This window comes from Emys orbicularis, chromosome 1 (genome assembly GCF_028017835.1).
Source record: "Emys orbicularis isolate rEmyOrb1 chromosome 1, rEmyOrb1.hap1, whole genome shotgun sequence".
Classification (NCBI taxonomy): domain Eukaryota; kingdom Metazoa; phylum Chordata; order Testudines; family Emydidae; genus Emys; species Emys orbicularis.
Genome location: NC_088683.1, coordinates 318,075,337 through 318,094,792, shown reverse-complemented (window position 1 = coordinate 318,094,792; position 19,456 = coordinate 318,075,337). Strand labels below are relative to the sequence as shown.

General features: G+C 42.2%; 1 protein-coding gene across 7 annotated transcripts in view; it reads right to left on the bottom strand.

The window, feature by feature from the left end:
• The window catches only part of DCLK1 (doublecortin like kinase 1), a 363,242-nt gene that overhangs the window by 62,861 nt on the left and 280,925 nt on the right, over positions 1 to 19,456 (bottom strand). For 3 of the 7 annotated variants that reach the window (XM_065408392.1, XM_065408400.1, XM_065408416.1), the window contains 2 exons: positions 11,657 to 11,751; positions 4,041 to 4,097 (listed from right to left, as the gene is read on the bottom strand). In XM_065408392.1, coding sequence (XP_065264464.1) covers positions 4,041 to 4,097; positions 11,657 to 11,751 — 152 coding nt within the window. Of the gene's footprint in view, positions 1 to 4,040; positions 4,098 to 9,356; positions 9,360 to 11,656; positions 11,752 to 19,456 lie in introns of those variants that run through there. The other 4 variants (XM_065408383.1, XM_065408408.1, XM_065408366.1 and 1 more) reach the window with 2 other exon arrangements.

Sequence of the window (19,456 nt, the reverse complement as noted above, 5' to 3'; positions counted from 1 at the left end):
TCAAATACATTTTGAATGGTCTTAAACAACCATTTGTATATCTGTATCTACATGTAAAGCTATTTCTAACTGTGACATAAGGTTGTATTTTTATTGAACATTCTGGTGAGAATCTCTCTTCTTGCCATTGGCAAGCAAAAAAACCCAATGTTAGATTATTTACAATTGATGTATTTGCTTGCATAATAATTGTATACTAAAGAAAAGTGCAGTAAACATTAATATTTGTTTTCAACAAGTGAAGAGGTAAATTTAGCCTCCGTGTTTTTCTGTTTTTACTCTTACTTTTTTTTTTTTTTTTTTGGATGAAATAGTAAATTTGGGTACCATTTAAAGATTTTTTTTTTTTTGGAACTATCAATTTTAACATTTAGAGTTGGATGACATCTTCTGTAACAACATACTTTGCTGTATAAAGTTCACATTGTAGTGTAAATTATAAAGTTGTAAAATTATAAAAACAAGCAATTTATTTATTTCAATGTTTTAAGCACACCAATAATCTCAAGCCATACACTCTTTAAGGCTGTAGAACATTACATATCCTTTCTTATAATCTATATGCATAAATGTATACACGACATATGCATATTTATATAAATACCCCCATATAACTGTATACATTTTTACAGCCACATATACCATAACAAAAAAGGTGCAAAGGGCTAAAAACGAAGAAATAAAATGTACTCTTCCTGAATTGTTTTATGGTTTTGCAAAGCAATTTTCCATACTATGATGCTGTTAGTTAACTACAGCTTTCTGATTTAATTTTAATAATATTACAACACAATATGATTTAATTACAATGCAAGACAGCATGCTTCATGATGGGGCAAAAGGTCAAATAAGTCAAAATATTACCATTCTTAACATTACCATTATTGATCAACCTCCATACATATACATAGCTGTGTATAAGGACCCAATCCTGCATCCACTGAAGTTAGTGATGTTTTTGCCACTAATTTAAAAGAGAGCTGAACCAGACCCATCATTAGGTGTACATGAGAGCTTTTAAAAGTGTATACAGTTCCTCAGGGGAGATGTTCAGCTATTGTAAGTTGTCGTAGATCCATTGACTTTAATAAAGCGATGAAAATTTGCACCAGGTGAACATCTGCCCTTAATATATCAAAAAGACCAATACATTTTTTTCATACATTCATTTAAAGAAGCCACAAACATGATGTAATTGTCCATGGGTTCAAACCCATTTGGCCCTTTTATATACTGTGCTTCACATTTGAACTGTTTGTTGCTTTAAAAAAAAAAAAAGTTGTAGAAAGCATTAGGAAAATATTCATGACTAACCACAAGGCTCAAGGGGAAGCAAAGCATTCACAATCTATACACGACTTTCAACCACATGGTAAATTCCTTATGGTAGGAACATGTCATGCAATATAAGGAGAGGAACTATACAAAGTTCAAATAATACGAAGATGCTAAAGCTATTCTGCTATTTAATAACAGTGACAAAGCCAGATGACAAAATAAAAGTTGTACTATTTGCAAGCAAAGCTACAATACCAAGTTAACACTTTCAGTTCACCAATAAATTGGAACCTTATGGTCTTGGTCCAAAGAAACATTTAATTTCTGCTCATGTATAATGGAATTACACTCCACATAAAAGGGAATCTTAACGTTTATAAGCAGCGTGCTTTTTCAAACTTTAAGGGACTTCCATCCCTAAAGTAAATGATATACAGTGTCCCTTGAATAACCCTTTAAAAAGAATCGTATGTTTAAATGATTAAATGTTAGGGATTAGCATACCCTTTGAAACAGCCTGGAAGGAAAATTGGCAATTATATCTGTCAACTGTTAGTCCCAAAGTCCATGTTCCCCCTCCACAGCTAACAAAGCCATGGAATTCAGATTCACTGGCAATATCTACTGTTTGTGCAGAATGAATAATGCTTAATGGACTGCTCTGAGCAAGTAGTAGTCCATAAGACAGAGGGTAGGCAAGTTAAAATTCTGGGAATTTCTTTTCTTTGCAGATAAAACCAATCCCATAGAGCCAGTAGCTATTTTGTTTCTCTGCCATCGCTTTCTTTGCATTTTTGGCAACTGATGCCAACCCACTGTCACCTATTATGGACTCTACTGGACTAAGTAATTCCTTTTACAAAGAAATATCAACAACAGGCACAAGCACAAGTAACTTCACAGTTGTTGAGTCTTTTAGGTAAAACAGGGCACCTTTTGATCTCGGCAGAGGCCTCTCAATTTCTGTTGGAAATCATTTTGAACCTGAACTCTGAAGCAGGTATGGTGAATCACGTGTTCAAAATGGATTAATCCAATTGCTTCACAAGCCTGCCAGATCAGTGTCTTTCTCCCCAAATGATACTACAACCAGAGAGTGAATATATAGAAGGGTAAGTGTTGTGTTCTGCTGCCCTTTCAATTTTTTGTTTTCAATATTCTCTGTAAACACAATGGTAATGTACTAGACTGCAAGCTATAGTACCACGTCAACATTTTCCAGTTGCATGATTTTATTAAGGACAAATTAGCATAAATGTAAAATATTACATTTAAAAGTTGTATAGTAGCTAACAATCCTCTGGGTATTTAAGCAAATTTTCCTGATTTTTTTTTTTTTTTTTTTTAAAAGATGATGTATTGGGATGTTACCAATTACCTCAAAAATACCACCTGCATAGATTTTTTGTTTAAAAAGAGTGTCACAACCATTGTTGCCAGATTCCTAAGTCCTAAATCATAAGTATTTGATATACTAGAAGTAAATGAACTACTAAAAATATATGACCACTACACTATGCCTTAAATATAAAGAATAAATATTAAATTAAGATTTAACATATAACTGGAAAGACCATAACTATGTAAATTATATTAGTTAGCTCATAGTCTCACAATAAAGCAGCAGAAAACAAACAAAATTAGTAGGTATGTGTTAAGCAGCTGGTTATAATGCAAGATCTATTTTAACACTAAAGGAGTTTTGCATATTAATGTTGTACAAAATGTCCATGATATAGAAAGTAAAGGAACTCAGAAAAATTCAGACCTTAAGAGGTTGATTCATAATACCACCATTTTTAAAGGTTTTCACTTTTCAACTGGCCTGTTTGGAAAAGATACAAAACATACTTTATGTCAGAGTCTGAGAAAGATTTTCTTATCTTTAACACAAGTGAAAAATACTCACTTTGTAAGCAAAATATGTGTTTGCAAAAAAAAGGTGTCATTGTGTGTATGTTAGACCTGCTGGCAGACAGCATACTGTATGTATTTTCCAACTAAATAGATTTTTTCTTATTAATATTTACTTTCCTATGCAATACAAGAGTGATTAATATAACAGCTCTGACATGGTATAATATCATATTCATGCTGCCTGTGAAATGTCATTTTTCATACAGTGATCAAATTGTAGTACAGTGAAGATACTTTTAACAGTTCTTTGAAAGCATTTCTTTTCAGTTAGCAACCATATATGGTTTCTCAATTTTCTTTCTTTAGATTAAGAACTCATTGGAAATCGTGTTATCGAATAAGTGTAAATGCTCATATTATGGAGGGGCAGGGTGGTGGAGAATGTCTGATGTCACAATTGTGTTTTGTCACACAAGTTGAGCTATTTATTAACAGAGCAAAAAATGTTCATGTCCATACCATAGCAAATAAAGAGGACTATATTAAAAACTGTGAAGATATGATCACTGTTTCAGAAGATAATAGGAGTGCTCTTCTGTGCCCATAATTGAGTTCTTCACTAGATTCACCTAACCCAATCATTATCCCATAATGTGTGCACAAATGCTTAGTTTTCATTTCCGAGTCAAGCACTCAATGCCTTACCCTAAAGCTTGCATCAAAAAGAAGTGGTAAAACCACAAATGCCTCCATAAATTTGTATATATTTGACTTTATGACTTTAATATTAAATATGCAAAACTCTTTTGTGCAATTCACTGTTACTGTAAATTAGCAGCTAATCTCATAAGAAATGTTAAACCTTCACCAAATCACAAACCATAAATACTGTTCCATTTTCTCTTTTACACTGAGTCTCCTACTGAATCCAAATCATCCGAAGAGAGTGGGCGATACAGGTCCTGTAAGATGAAGGGCAGTATAGATTTGTTTATTGTGTTCAATTTGTTACACTGCAACTGTCCTATAATCTCTTTGCTATTGTAGATCAGAATTGTTGGTTTAATTTAAAGTAACCTGTCTTAAATCATCAGAGCCCTAGAAACATAAGTAAATCTAGATTTTGTCAATAGGAAATATTTTAAATGGCATTTTTTTAACCTTAACTAATAAATGCCCTGTAATGAAACAGTATCTGATTGCTTTGCAGAATCTCATATCACTTTGGGACTTGGCAATATGGAGTTCAAGTAATATTTTCCTTTTGTTTCCTTCTCAAACAGTAACAGAAACATAAATGCTTACCTTGTATTATAAGATCATCAAGACCTAAAGGCCACTGGACCTATGTAGCATGGGTCCAGAAATATTTGATCCTAGGACAGATAACCCTCAATACTGTGGTTGCATATATAGAACTATCTGACAGTGGTGCTGCTTTTTCCACATTTTTTTTATTTGGTAAAAAGACAGCATGTTAAAATCCCTAGTCACTGGCTCTTTCTGATGGTAGCCAAGCAACAAGCTCATATCAGCAGGGAGAGGGAGAAAGAGGCAGGGAGAGAGAGAGAGAGGCGCAACGTCTATTTTTCAACACCCACTCTAAGCATCCTCTGACTGATCAGATAATCCTCAAATGCCAGAGGTGTGGGAGTATAATGGGTAGCCTCATCCAACCTACACAAGACAACATGTTTCTCAAAGATATGCAATACAAGAAAAAGTTCACCAAGCAGAAAGGTGCATGGTAGAGCAGCATCATTTCAAGGTGAAATAAGTAGAAGTGTTGGTTCAGAGAGGGAGGAAATGAATTCTATGTTCCCCAGTGGCTTACCATCCCCCCATACAACACAACTCATTAAAACAGCGTGGATACCTTCAGTCTCACACTAGGATTCTTTTAAACATGTCATGGGTTTACAAATATTAAAACAAATACAAGACAGACATTGCCGAAACCTGCAATTGTACACAAAAACCTCACATGAAAATGGTGAAGATTGATGGACTCAGCAGTAATAGTATTCAAATTTTCTTCCTCGGGAGAGCATTATTATTTTTTTAAATCCTAAAAATCTTGACTTAAAAAAAAAAGGAATATTTAAGATGTATGGGTTTCTTTTGTTTTGTTTTAAAAAATAAAAGATCATAACCCATGAACATTTGTGTTTTCTTTGCATGCACACAAGTCAAGAATTATACATACCTGTATCCATAACAGCCAAGTGTGCTCATAAATCACTAATTCACATGCATACATACAGCATGCAAAACAGGCCCCAGATTCTGAAAATCATGCATTAAATGTGTCCCTGTCTTTTAGTATAGGCTGAGGCATAACTGTAAACAGTCCTTTCTAATTGTTAATGTAACTATTTAGCTTATTATTCAAACTTCTCCCATATGTACATATTGTTATGTTTTGGTATTTCTGAAGCATAATGCACAGAAATGCACCCATTTGTTAGGAGATGTGATGGAGTATGAGTGTGGGGAACATTCTGAAAGGGTTACTGTAGGCCAGAGGGATCAATTAACTTATTAGGCTGCAAGCTGGGGGATACTTCGGCTGAGAGGTAAGCCCTAATTAGGGGAAGATCACCTGTGCAGGAGCAGAGGGGGCTTCTATAAATCCAGAGAGCTGATAGCAGAGGGAAGAAATCTGCAGTCACTCCCTGGGGGAAGGGAGGTGTGGGTGAGGCTATGGAATTTAGTCTGCATTAACTCCCTAGGAGGAGGGAGTTTGGGCTAGCATACTCAGAGAAAGCGGGAGACAGTAGGTGTAGAAGAGGCTTAGGAAAAAGGCACCAAGGTTTAGGATAGTGCAGACCGATGCTGCTGATTAGAGGGTCCCTGACCTGGAACCTGGAATGGATGGTGAGCCCAGATTCCCCTACCAGTCACTGGGGAAGTAGCACCATCGGGACAGTGAATGAGAAGACTGCCTGAAACGGTTTGTAAGGAAAGTCTTTGATACCCTGGAAAGGGAGAAGTATAGTGACCTAGGAGAGAAAGAAGCCAAGAAGACAGAGCACCTGAGTTGCAGAGAGTTATAGAGAGGTGCAGGGCATGCAGTGAGCAGCAGAAGGGGGCATTGGACCTGGAAAGAGAGGATCCCCCGAGCTGCCAGGAGAGTGCTGAGTGAACACCATGATAGGAGAGCTAATCAAACTTTCTAATCAAACAGATTTTTAGGGTCATTTTCACCAGGACTCCTTTGAACGTAAGGAATAGCCACCAAAAATAAAGTTTGTTTTGTTCCATGCATTTTATTTCATTCACAGCTCACTCAGAAGGCACACCTAAATCCAACTTTTGAAATTTTGGGAATCCCAGTGTATTTGCTGACCCACTAGCATTTGTTATTTGATAGCTAGTGCTGAAATAAAATTTTCTGTGCATCAACTTAGTCAAAAGATGAATGTTCTGGAAAATTTATCCACCAATTTTTGTTATGTTATGATCAAAAAAATCCCACACTTCTGCTGTATAAAGACCTCTTTGCACAATACCACAAAAAATTCCTGAACTTTATATTTTTAAACTTTTCAGCTTGATTAGTCTCACTGGGGACTAGTCTCAGGATAAGCAGCAAAACTATAATTAAAATAATTAAAGGAACTGAAAAATTAGGTTGGTACATGCATGGTACAAAACCTCTGCTAAGATTAAAGTAATAGTATTGTTTACAACACTATGTAACAACAAACGTAAATAATATCCAAAGTAATTAAAGAATATGTGATTTTTCTGCTATTTATTATTTATTTATTTGTGTTACTGTAGTACCTAGGAACCCTAGTCCTGGACAAGGACCCCATTATGCCAGGTGTTGTGCAAACACAGAACACAGAGACGGTCCCTGCCCGCATTGTGGCATTCCTAAATTGCATGGATTTTCAACTATGCAGCTGTGGAAGTACACAATAGAAATATTAAAATATTAATCTCATTTTCTATTTTCAAAATTGGTGAAATTTAATTATGACAAATTACATTACTGTAACATTAAGATTTCAATTTGAGACAGTCAGGAAATGCAAAATTAAGGATCTCTTATTAATATTAAATTGTCTATGTCTCACCTATAGAATTGTTCTGGATTGCTAGCTACACTGTCCAATGTCATTCCCCTATGAAGTAGGCCCAATCTTACCCTGAGCTATTAATGCACAACTCTCACTGATTTCAATGGATGTTACATAGTTACAGAAAGACAGGATCGAGCCATATGTATGCAAATAGGTAAGGGTGAAACTTGCTTTTCCATTTCCTGACTTCTGAGTGTTTACAACTGTATCCCTAAGGTTTTACTAGTGTTGGTTTTCATGAATAATGTGAAATCCTGGTGCAACACCAACATACCTCAGTCGTCAGCGGGCCGGATGGAACCTGGGACCTCTGGAGCTTAGCGCATGAGCCTCTACCGCATGAGCTAAAAACCAACTAGTTCTTAGCTAAGGTTCTAGAGCAGACTCATTTTATCTCTCTAAGGGTACGTCTATACTACCCGCCGGATTGGCGGGTAGTGTTCGATGTATCGGGGATCGATTTATCGAGTCTTGTCTGGACGCGATAAATAGATCCGCGAATCGACGCCTGTATTCCACCTCAGCAGGAGGAGTAAACGGAGTCGACGGGGGAGCTGCGGCAGTCGACTCGCCGCCGTGAGGACGGCCAGGTAAGTTGAACTAAGATACTTCGACTTCAGCTACGCTATTCGCGTAGCTGAAGTTGCGTATCTTAGTTCGAACCCCCCCGCTAGTGTAGCCCAGGCCTAAGGGGTCTCGGTGCCACTAGATGTGACAGAACACCACACCTAGGAGGCGTGTGGGTTACACTGGCCCTATTGAAGTAAATGGCAAAGCTTTCATTGACTTCAATAGGGCCAAGATTTCATCTTTTAAAAGTACAGTAACTCCCCACTTAACGTCCTCTCGCTTAACATTGTTTCGATGTTACATCCGTGCTCCATTACAGAACATGCACGTTTAAAGTTGTGCAATGCTCCGCTATAACATCGTTTGGCCGCCTGCTTTGTCCACGGCTGGCAGCCCCCCATCAGCTCCCCTACGCCACGCCACCCCCAGCGCCTCCCACCCACTGGCGTATCCTGCGGATCAATGCCTTTCCCCTGTTCCCCCCGCCTCCTGCCCGCGGCAATCAGCTGTCTTGCGGCATTCAGGAGGCTGAGGGGAGGAGCGAGGACGCAGCGCCCAGCCTCCCCCCTCCCTCCCCTGCCTCCTACCCATGGCAATCAGCTGGTTTGCGGCTTTCAGGAGGCTGGGGGGAGGAGCGAGGACGTGGTGTTCAGGAGGCTGAGGGGAGGTCGCTTAAAGTTGCATTTTTCAGGAACATAACTACAACGTTAAGTGAGGAGTTACTGTATATGCACAAATATATGGGGTGATGGTAGCGACCCCTATACTTAGGTTGCCTAACACTTTAAATTATAAAAGATTCTTAGGATCTTTTCTTTGAGAAGCAGGAATACCCCTATAGTTTGCAACAGGCCTTTGATATTCAATGGGGAGAAACTCTTCAAGCTACAAGTGACGTTTCTTTCTACCATTAAATTCCAAAGTGTTATAAATGACTATTTCCTTTCAGCAAGACAATTCTAGAAGCCTGCCTAAATCACTGACCATTCTAAACAGCCTCGCCCAGGCTACTGCCATAGCAGCAGACAATGTACCAGGAACACCAAAGAGCTACCAGAGCATATGTATCTGGAAGGAGGTTCGGGTAGAGCGCCAGGCTGGGATTTCTTTGACAACCCCCTCCCTTCCCAGATCCAGCACATCACATTGGCTCAGCATCTCATCCCCTGGCAACAAGACATAGGTCAGGCACTCCCCTAACTCCTGCCGATGGAGATGGAGCATATAGTGTAAGTGTCTCATCGGCTCTCTGGGGGCACCATCTGGGACAGGAATTCTCCCGTCTCCCAAGCAGAAGAGAGGATCTAGCTGGGATCCACCCATAAACCACCGAGATCTAGGACATGGTCCAAGCAGCTCATGTCCACCCCACAAGGGAACCACATGGGACAGGAGTACTCCACCTCCCAGCATCGTAGAGGGAGAGGGAGAGGGAGTGTGTGTGTGTGTGTGTGTGTGTGTGTGTGTGTGTGTGTGTGTAAGTGTCAGACCACACTCCCCTCAACCACCTTGTGATCCCAGCACATAGTATCAGAAGCCATCTCCCCACTCTGGGATAACCACCTTTTCCTGCTGCTGGCTAATGTAGTTAGTCCTGAAGCTCAAATGGTTGCAGCTTGTGCTGCAGTGCTGAAGGCTCATGGATCAAACCCCATTGATGCATGAAGGGGAGTTTGTTACAATCAGATATAAAATAACTTGTTCATTCACTTTTCCTTGGAAAAAACCATCCCAGGCAATTGCATTAAAAAAAAACATTAAAAAAGACTTTTTAGGATGTAAAGTACAACACTCAAAGTTATAAAATGCCAGCTTATGGTTGCCTGTGCATCCATAATTTGTCCCTTGTGCCTGTGCATTATGATCTTTAATTACGTGATCACGTAGTATTTTTGCCACAGGACTTTTGACTCGCTAAATGCATAGTTTGGACACACAACAGAACTGAGTTAGATGCACAGGCCACCGTACTTCTTGCATTCCCTAACTTTAAAATGTTTGACTTTGCAATCTAAATAACATTTTAATGTAGTTTTTTTGCATGTAATGTAATATATGTTTCTACATGTATACACATATTTTGTCTCTTTATAAAAAGACATAATACAGGGTTTTGCAATCTTTACATAGCATGCACCTGTGTATACCCCACGTTCACATACCTTTTTCTCTTTTTTCCCCTACAGACAAAGCTTTGGGCCACATTTTGCCCACAGGAACGCATGCATCTCCCACTGAAATCAGTGGGACTGCTGGCAATTATTGAGGGCAGAACCTGACCCTTTTACAGAAGAGTTATTGCTCCTTTAGTTTATCTTGAATTTCAAAAGAAAATTTCCAATTTGCTGAACATTTTGATCATACCACCACCACGCAATGTTTAAAACCCTGTGTAATTGCAACATCTTCTTCCCAAGAAGAGGTACTGGATAGGAAGAATCCATGTGCCTTACGCTCCACATTTGGAAATCAAAAACAGGTAGAGGTGATGCACTTGGCATGGAAAGGTGCTGACCACATGGCTTCCTTTCAACCCTCCCCCAATGAACATCATTAATAGGAGAAAAGGTCTTCTGCCCTTCCTGATGCAAAAACAGCATCAGTGATGGGGAGGGAGAAGACTGAGATGTATCAGGAAAAGAGGTGGCCTCAGAGCCAATGAGAGAATCCTTTCTGCTGATGATGCCATCCACCTCGATAGAGACCTGTATCATCACTGTGAAATCCAGCAAATTCAGATGACATTTCCCCCACCCACAGAGACCTACTAACAATTAATCCAATAAACCTTGGGAGTCAGATCAAAAGGACCAAGATGACACTGCTGCCAAGGAGAGGGCTTCAGGAACAACTCACACCAAATGCAACTCACGTTCTTACCTACCTGTGTTCCAAATAATCCAAAACCTGACTAAACTGAGGCTTCGAGTCACAACTGTCAGGTTTGCTTATAACTCCCTACTTCATAGAGACAGGAAGCTAACTCATAGTTTATTTAAAATTGAAGGAGGATGAGAAAGCCTGAGTCCAACTGCATTTGCAAGCCAATCTGAGACATGATGCAGTGACTCAAAGATGATTTCTCTGAGGCCCACAGACCACAGTTGAGAAAATGTCAGAAGAGAAGATCAATAGACATCCGTTTCATTCTCTTTGGACGAATCCAATTAATTAAATCAGTGTGCACAGCACTGACCTGCCCACTCCCATACACGAGAATGCTATGTTGAACCAAAAATGTTCTGTTATACTACAGCAATAACACAGCTACCACCATCATACTAGAGGGAATATGATGATGGTTAGGTACACTATATACCTAGGCTTTTGGTACAGGAATTGAAAATCTATTGATGATCCTGGGCCTCCAAAGCACTAATACATCCCGCTCTTGCCTTGATGCTGAGCCACTTTGGCTGTCCGAACAAAAAATTATTGTATATGGTCATGATAATATAGCTAAATTCCGCAGAGTACTCCTTCATTTTACCTTAGAATTAAAGCTGGGGTGCCAATAAATAAATATGGAACTTTTAGGAGGTCTAACTTTTCCTCCAGTTGTGAAATGCTTGGCAAAAAACAAAGACATAAAAGTGTTCTGAAAGCAAGAGCAAAGACCTCTTTTTTTCTTCTTAAAGGTAAGCCATTACCCAGCACACTTAATATTCTGCTAGATGGAGAACAGTTGCATTCCAGATGTTTAAGAGTGTTGCACGGGCACAACAAGAATTGTAGCCAACCTCTTCCACCCCATACTTCTGGCTAGGTGTAATGAACACTTTTGGGAAAGGCAATTTTGGTGGCACCCATGCCAGATCCTTGTTCAGCCAGTCTTAAAAATCAGTTCCTTGTTTCCTTACCCTCTGTTTTCGCAGGCTTCCTGGGCTGGTAGGAGATGGGCTTGGAGACTTCCCAGAGCGGGGAGTAGAAAGCTGGCTACCAGGGGTTCCATTAACTAGAAGAACAATAAATAAATACAGAAATAAATGTTTGGCTCATGGTACCTACAGAGTAAAAGCAGAGGAAAATAATTAATAAGCATGTCTTAATTCTATCTACTTTTTTTTAAAGGTACCCATTCACCCTTTTCAGATTTGTAAATGTTAAATAAGGTAGTGCAGAAATGAACTGCTTTTCTAGCACTGTGACTCTCACACTGCCAATTTATACAGTGCTTAAACAAATAAGCAGCCAATCTAAAACGATTGTTTAAGTCAATGGTGATGAATTTCATTAAATTTTCTTAAACCGTATAGTGCCTATGCATGCATATCATGGAAAGCCATAATGCTTTGTTGCCTTAACAAATATTACCTATATTTAATCCCTTTCATCCCATTTAATTATGTCTCTCAGTGCTACGAACTAGGAATAAAAAGCAGCACTGCTTGCAAGAACAATTCACTGTAGCTTGCTGTTAAACCCTCACTTGTTTGAAGACATTTTTGCATTACTATCTGACCCAAACATCATCCCAGAACTAACTCGGATGGACTTCAGACATTCAACTGAACTGGCCATAAAATCTCAGGTATACATTATACCAAATCATCACTTACTTAAATAGTAAAGTTCCTTCAAAATATTTCAATGTATTTAATTTTAGAAGCATTTTCAGCCTTTATATGACATGCTCTGTAAAATTAGATACCTAATACCTGAAGAGTATCACATAGAGGATGCCAATAATGTTCTTAAAAGCTTACTAAAGCATAGAAAGAAATGCATTATATGCACACACTCTTTAAATAAACAACTGGCATATTAACAATCATATTTGTCAGTTTCAGAAAAAAAAAATCAGCAACTAGACACCTGAATTCTCAATCTTATATGAATATTTACATACTAACGTATCAATAAGGCATTTAACTTACCTTCTATGAGTTCTAACATGGACACAGTCTTAGTGTTTAACCTGATGATAGCAAGCACAAAAATTCTTTCCCTGTACTAAGCCAAGCTGTAGCAAAGATGGGAAGCGGTGGGATTAGTTAAGGATAGCTAGGGCTGCTCACAGAGTGAGCTGAATGAGATGCAGGACTCATAAGCAGAAGCCTTTTCTGCGTAAGGCTGACGTCTTCAGAGCAGCAGTGGGAGGTGCAGGTGCTGTCTTAGGGCTACATCAAAGGTGTCAATTAAACATAAAGCCGCTGCTTCAGAATGCTGAGCAACTGCAACCCCCACTCGGATTCCATGAAGCCCAGAAAGCCAAAGCAATGTTATATGCTGTGCACTGAATCATAATGAAGAGCCTTTGGGGGCAATATACCAAATGACTCATCTGAAAATCAAAATGACAATAACTCTTGTATACCCTTGGCTGACTGGCAGTCTAGCAACTGCTAAATCCTTCCAAGAATGCAGTGGGTATTTTAATAGATTTTTCTTAATGTAGCAAATATCTCAGTGGTAAATATTAGGCCCACATACATTTATCGTCTGATGCTGCTCTAAAGAGCATTATAAAACATGTTATACACCATGGTAAGTAAAGATCACCATACTGCTGCATATTACCTGCCTTTTGCAATGCATTTGTTAAGAGAAAAGTGTACAATATCTTTGTGGTATCCACTGGAATGATGAGAAAGTTAATTTGCAGGTAAAGAGGCTGCCTTTACAGACACACATTTCACTCAGCTAGGCTTAAGGTTCAGTTCATAGCAAGGGTAATGGCTTGTACGTATCAGCACAGTGTTGGGGGAGTGTGTGGCACATGCACATATTTATGGAAGTTCATACAGTATCTTGAGGAACGAACAACGTGGGTGTGACCAATAACATGATTTCTGCATCTAAAACTAGCTCTATTAATGTGTAGGGGCTGCATGAAGATATTTTGTTTGGGCAGGGAGAGAAAAGGGATAGAGAGAGAGATTAAAAATAAGCTGCTCGAGTCTAATCTTCAAATATGTTTGTTTTTTTAATCAATGTTAAACTATTGTAATTTTGTCTATTAGGGTATAAACTTAAAGGCCATTTAGAAGCATTAGCTATAGTAATGCCAAAAGCCTTTTAAACTGATCAGATCCTCTTATACGTGGCTATTGTCAGGGTGAAATTCAAAGTGCTGGCTACCATTTAAGAAACCCTAAATTATTTAGATGCCAGGTACCTCAGAGACCACTACTGTCCCTGGGACTTGCAATACACGTTATGCTTAGAAGGAACAGTTCAGCTAACCTGTCTCAAAGTTTAGAATCAGAGAAGATTCCTCAGAGACCTCAGGAGATCATCTAGTCCAACCCCCTGCTCAAAGCAGGACCAACTGAGTTGTTGTAACCTGCACAGATTGTGCCATGTTTGTCTTTCTTCCACAGGACAGAAGTGACTTTGTCTGTAGAAAGTGCAAGCTGGTCTCCATATTGGAAGAGAAGGTTCGAGGTCTGGAGAAACAAGTATCGACCCTGCGTTGCATAAGAGAAAATGAAGATTTCCTGGACAGACGTCAGGATATGCTTCTACAGGCACAATGTTCTGAAGAATCGGAGCAGGTTGCGCAGAGGGGACTGAGGGACGGTGAAGAAAATTGGCAGCATGTGACCTCCAGAAGAAGAAAGAGGAGCGTCCATGTACCAGCAATGGAGATACAGGTGAGCAACCGTTTTCATGTTCTCTCCACAGGTACCAATGCGGAGAGTGGAGTAGATGATACATCTGAGGGAAGGGAGCAGAAGGAGACTCCACCGAATGGAACGCATGAGATGCACTGTCCTAGGGATGGGTGTTCCACGACCACCGCTCCCAAGAGAAGGAGGAGGGTGGTGGTGGTCGGGGACTCCCTCCTCAGGGGGACTGAGTCATCTATCTGCCGCCCTGACCGAGAAAACCGAGAGGTCTGCTGCTTGCCAGGAGCTAGGATTCACAATGTGACGGAGAGACTGCCGAGACTCATCAAGCCCTCGGATCGCTATCCCTTCCTGCTTCTCCACGTGGGCACCAATGATACTGCCAAGAATGACCTTGAGCGGATCACTGCAGACTACGTGGCTCTGGGAAGAAGGATAAAGGAGTTTGAGGCGCAAGTGGTGTTCTCGTCCATCCTCCCTGTGCAGGGAAAAGGCCTGGGTAGAGACCGTCGAATTGTGGAAGTCAACGAATGGCTATGCAGGTGGTGTCGGAGAGAAGGCTTTGGATTCTTTGACCATGGGATGGTGTTCCAAGAAGGAGGAGTGCTAGGCAGAGACGGGCTCCACCTAACGAAGAGAGGGAAGAGCATCTTCGCAAGCAGGTTGGCTAACCTAGTGAGGAGGGCTTTAAACTAGGTTCACCGGGGGAAGGAGACCAAAGCCCTGAGGTAAGTGGGGAAATGGGATACCGGGAGGAAGCAAGAGCAGGAGAGTGCAAGAAGGGAGGACTCCTGCCTCAGACTGAGAAAGCGGGACAATCAGTGAGTTATCTTAAGTGCCTATACACAAATGCAAGAAGCCTGGGAAACAAGCAGGGAGAACTGGAAGTCCTGGCACAGTCAAGGAACTATGATGTCATTGGAATAACAGAGACTTGGTGGGATAACTCACATGACTGGAGTACTGTCATGGATGGAAATAAACTGTTCAGGAAGGACAGGCAGGGCAGAAAAGGTGGGGGAGTTGCATTGTATGTAAGAGAGGAGTATGACTGCTCAGAGCTCCGGTATGAAACTGCAGAAAAACCTGAGTCTCTCTGGATAAAGTTTAGAAGTGTGAGCAACAAGGGTGATGTCGTGGTGGGAGTCTGCTATAGACCACCAGACCAGGGGGATGAGGTGGATGAGGCTTTCTTCCGGCAACTAGCAGAAGTTACTAGATCGCAGGCCCTGGTTCTCATGGGAGACTTTAATCACCCTGATATCTGCTGGGAGAGCAATACAGCGGTGCACAGACAATCCAGGAAGTTTTTGGAAAGTGTAGGGGACAATTTCCTGGTGCAAGTGCTGGAGGAACCAACTAGGGGCAGAGCTCTTCTAGACCTACTGCTCACAAACTGGGAAGAATTAGTAGGGGAAGCAAAAGTGGATGGGAACCTGGGAGGCAGTGACCATGAGATGGTCGAGTTCAGGATCCTGACACAAGGAAGAAAGGAGAGCAGCAGAATACGGACCCTGGACTTCAGAAAAGCAGACTTTGACTCCCTCAGGGAACAGATGGGCAGGATCCCCTGGGAGAATAACATGAGGGGGAAAGGAGTCCAGGAGAGCTGGCTGTATTTTAAAGAATCCTTATTGAGGTTGCAGGAAAAAACCATCCCGATGTGTAGAAAGAATAGTAAATATGGCAGGCGACCAGCTTGGCTAAACAGTGAAATCCTTGCTGATCTTAAAAGCAAAAAAGAAGCTTACAAGAAGTGGAAGATTGGACAAATGACCAGGGAGGAGTATAAAAATATTGCTCAGGCTTGCAGGAGTGAAATCAGGAAGGCCAAATCACACTTGGAGTTGCGGCTAGCAAGAGATGTTAAGAGTAACAAGAAGGGTTTCTTCAGGTATGTTAGCAACAAGAAGAAAGTCAAGGAAAGTGTGGGCCCCTTACTGAATGAGGGAGGCAACCTAGTGACCGAGGATGTGGAAAAAGCTAATGTACTCAATGATTTTTTTGCCTCTGTCTTCACGAACAAGGTCAGCACAGTATGGGGAGAAGGTGACCAGCCCTCTGTGGAGAAAGAAGTGGTTCGGGACTACTTAGAAAAACTGGACGAGCACAAGTCCATGGGGCCGGATGCGCTGCATCCGAGGGTGCTAAAGGAGTTGGCGGATGTGATTGCAGAGCCATTGGCCATTATCTTTGAAAACTCATGGCGATCGGGGAAGATCCCGGATGACTGGAAAGAGGCTAATGTAGTGCCCATCTTTAAGAAAGGGAAGAAGGAAGATCCGGGGAACTACAGGCCGGTCAGCCTCACCTCAGTCCCTGGAAAAATCATGGAGCAGGTCCTCAAGGAATCAATTCTGAAGCACTTAGAGGAGAGGAAAGTGATCAGGAACAGTCAGCATGGATTCACCAAGGGCAAGTCATGCCTGACTAACCTAATTGCCTTCTATGAGGAGATAACTGGGTCTGTGGATGAGGGGAAAACAGTGGATGTGTTATTCCTTGACTTTAGCAAAGCTTTTGATACGGTCTCCCACAGTATTCTTGGCATCAAGTTAAAGAAGTATGGGCTGGAGGAATGGACTATAAGGTGGATAGAAAGCTGGCTAGATCGTTGGGCTCAACGGGTAGTGATCAATGGCTCCATGTCTAGTTGGCAGCCGGTTTCAAGCGGAATGCCCCAAGGGTCGGTCCTGGGGCCGGTTTTGTTCAATATCTTCATTAATGCTCTGGAGGATGGTGTGGACTGCACTCTCAGCAAGTTTGCAGCCTCAGCTCACTGCACTGCTGGCGCAATGCTCTGGGCGGCAGCGTAGCTGCAGAGCCCGGGCCTGACCTGGTGCTCTGTGCTGCGCGGTGGCATGGCTGGCTCCAGCCGGGCGGCACGGCTGCTTGTCATGGTGCTCTGGGCAGCACGGCTGTAGCGCCACCAGCCACCGGTGCTCCAGGCAGTAGGAATAGGGGGTGGGGCAGTCAGAGGGCAGGGAACAGGGGGATTGAATGGGGGTAGGGGTCCCAGGGGGGGTAGTCAGGAAGGAGAGACTGGGTTGGATGTGGCGGCAGGGGGCAGTCAGGGGACAGGGAGCAGGGGTGGTTGGATGGGGAAGGGGTCCCGGGCAGGCCATCAGGGGGCGAGAAGCGGGGGGGTCGGATAGGGGGTGGGGGCCGGACCACGCCTCGCTGTTTGGGGAGGCACAGCCTCCCCTAACCTGCCCTCCACACAATTTTGGAAACCCGATGTGGCCCTTAGGCCAAAAAAAGTTTGCCCGCCCCATGCCTAGCTCCATCCTCTTTGGAACCCCCCTTCAGGTAGTTGAAGGCTGCTATCAAATCCCCCCTCACTCTTCTCTTCTGCAAACTGAATAAGCCCAGTTCCCACAGCCTCTCCTCAGAAGTCATGTGCCCCAGTCCCCTAATCATTTTCGCTGCCCTCCCCTGGACTCTCTCCAATTTGTCCACATCCTTTCTGTAGTGGGGGGCCCAAAACTGGACGCAATATTCCAGATGTTGCCTCACCAGTGCCGAATAGAGGGGAATAATCACTTCCCTCGATCTCCTGGCAATGCTCCTACTAATGCAGCCGAATATGCCATTAGCCTTCTTGGCAACAAGGGCACACTGTTGATTCATATCCAGCTTCTCGTCCACTGTAATCCCGAGGACCTTTTCTGCAGAACTCTGCTTAGCCAGTTGATCCCCAGCCTGTAGCAGTGCACGGGATTCTACCTTCCTAAGTGCAGGACTCTGCACTTGTCCTTGTTGAACCTCATCAGATTTTTTTGGCCCAATCCTCTAATTTGTCTAGGTCACTTTGGACTCTATCCCTCTCCCCAGTGTATCTACCTCTCCCCCCAGCTCAGAGTCATCCACGAACTTGCTGAGGGTGCAATCCATCCCATCATCCAGATCATTAATGAAGATGTTGAACAAAACCGGCCTCAGGACCAACCCCTGGGGCACTCTGCTTAGTACCGGCTGCCAACTAGACACTGAGCCATTGATCGCTACCTGTTGAGCCCGATGATCTAGCCAGCTTTCTATCCACTTTATAGTCCATTCATCCAATCCATACTTCTTTAACTTTCAGGAAAGCATAGTGGGAGACCGTATCGAAAGCTTTGCTAAAGTCATGGTATATCACATCCACCACTTTCCCCATATCCACAGACCCAGTTATCTCATCATAGAAGGCAAACAGGTTGGTTAGGCATGACTTGCCCTTAGTGAATCCATGTTGACTGTTCCTGATCACTTTCCACTCCTCCAAATGCTTCAAAATGGATTCCTTGAGGACCTGCTCCATGACTTTTCCGGGGACTGAGGTGAGGCTGACTGGTCTATAGTTCCCCAGATTCTCCTTCTTCCCTTTTTTAAAGATGGACACTATATTTGCCTTTTTCCAATCGTCCGGGACCTCACCCAATCGCAGCGAGTTTTCAAAGATAATGGCCAGTGGCTCTGCAATCACATCAGCCAACTCCCTCAGCACCCTCGGATGCATTGCTTCCGTCCCCATGGACTTGGGTATGTCCAGCTTTTCTAAATAGTCCTTAACCTGTTCTTTCACCACTGAGGGCTGCTCACGTCCTCCCCATACTGTGCTGCCCAGTGCAGCAGTCTGGGAGCTGACCTTGTCTGTGAAGACCAAGGCAAAATAACCATTGAGTACTTCAGTTTTTCCACATCATCTGTCACTAGGTTGCCTCCCCCATTCAGTAAGGGTCCCATATTTTCCCTGACCACCTTCTTGTTGCTAACATACCTGTAGAAACCCTTCTTGTTACCCTTCACATCCCTTGCTAGCTGCAACTCCAATTGTGCTTTGGCCTTCCTGATTATACCCCGGCATGCTAAGCAATATTTTTATACTCCTCCCTAGTCATCTGTCCAAGTTTCCACTTCTTGTAAGCTTCCTTTTTGTGTTTAAGCTCACCAAAGATTTCTCTGTTAAGCCAAGCTGGTCGCCTGCCATATGTGCTATTCTTTCTGCGCATCGGGATGGTTTGTTCCTGCGCCCTCAATAAGGCTTCTTTAAAATACAGCCAGTTCTCCTGGACTCCTTTCCCCCTCATATTAGCCTTCCCGGGG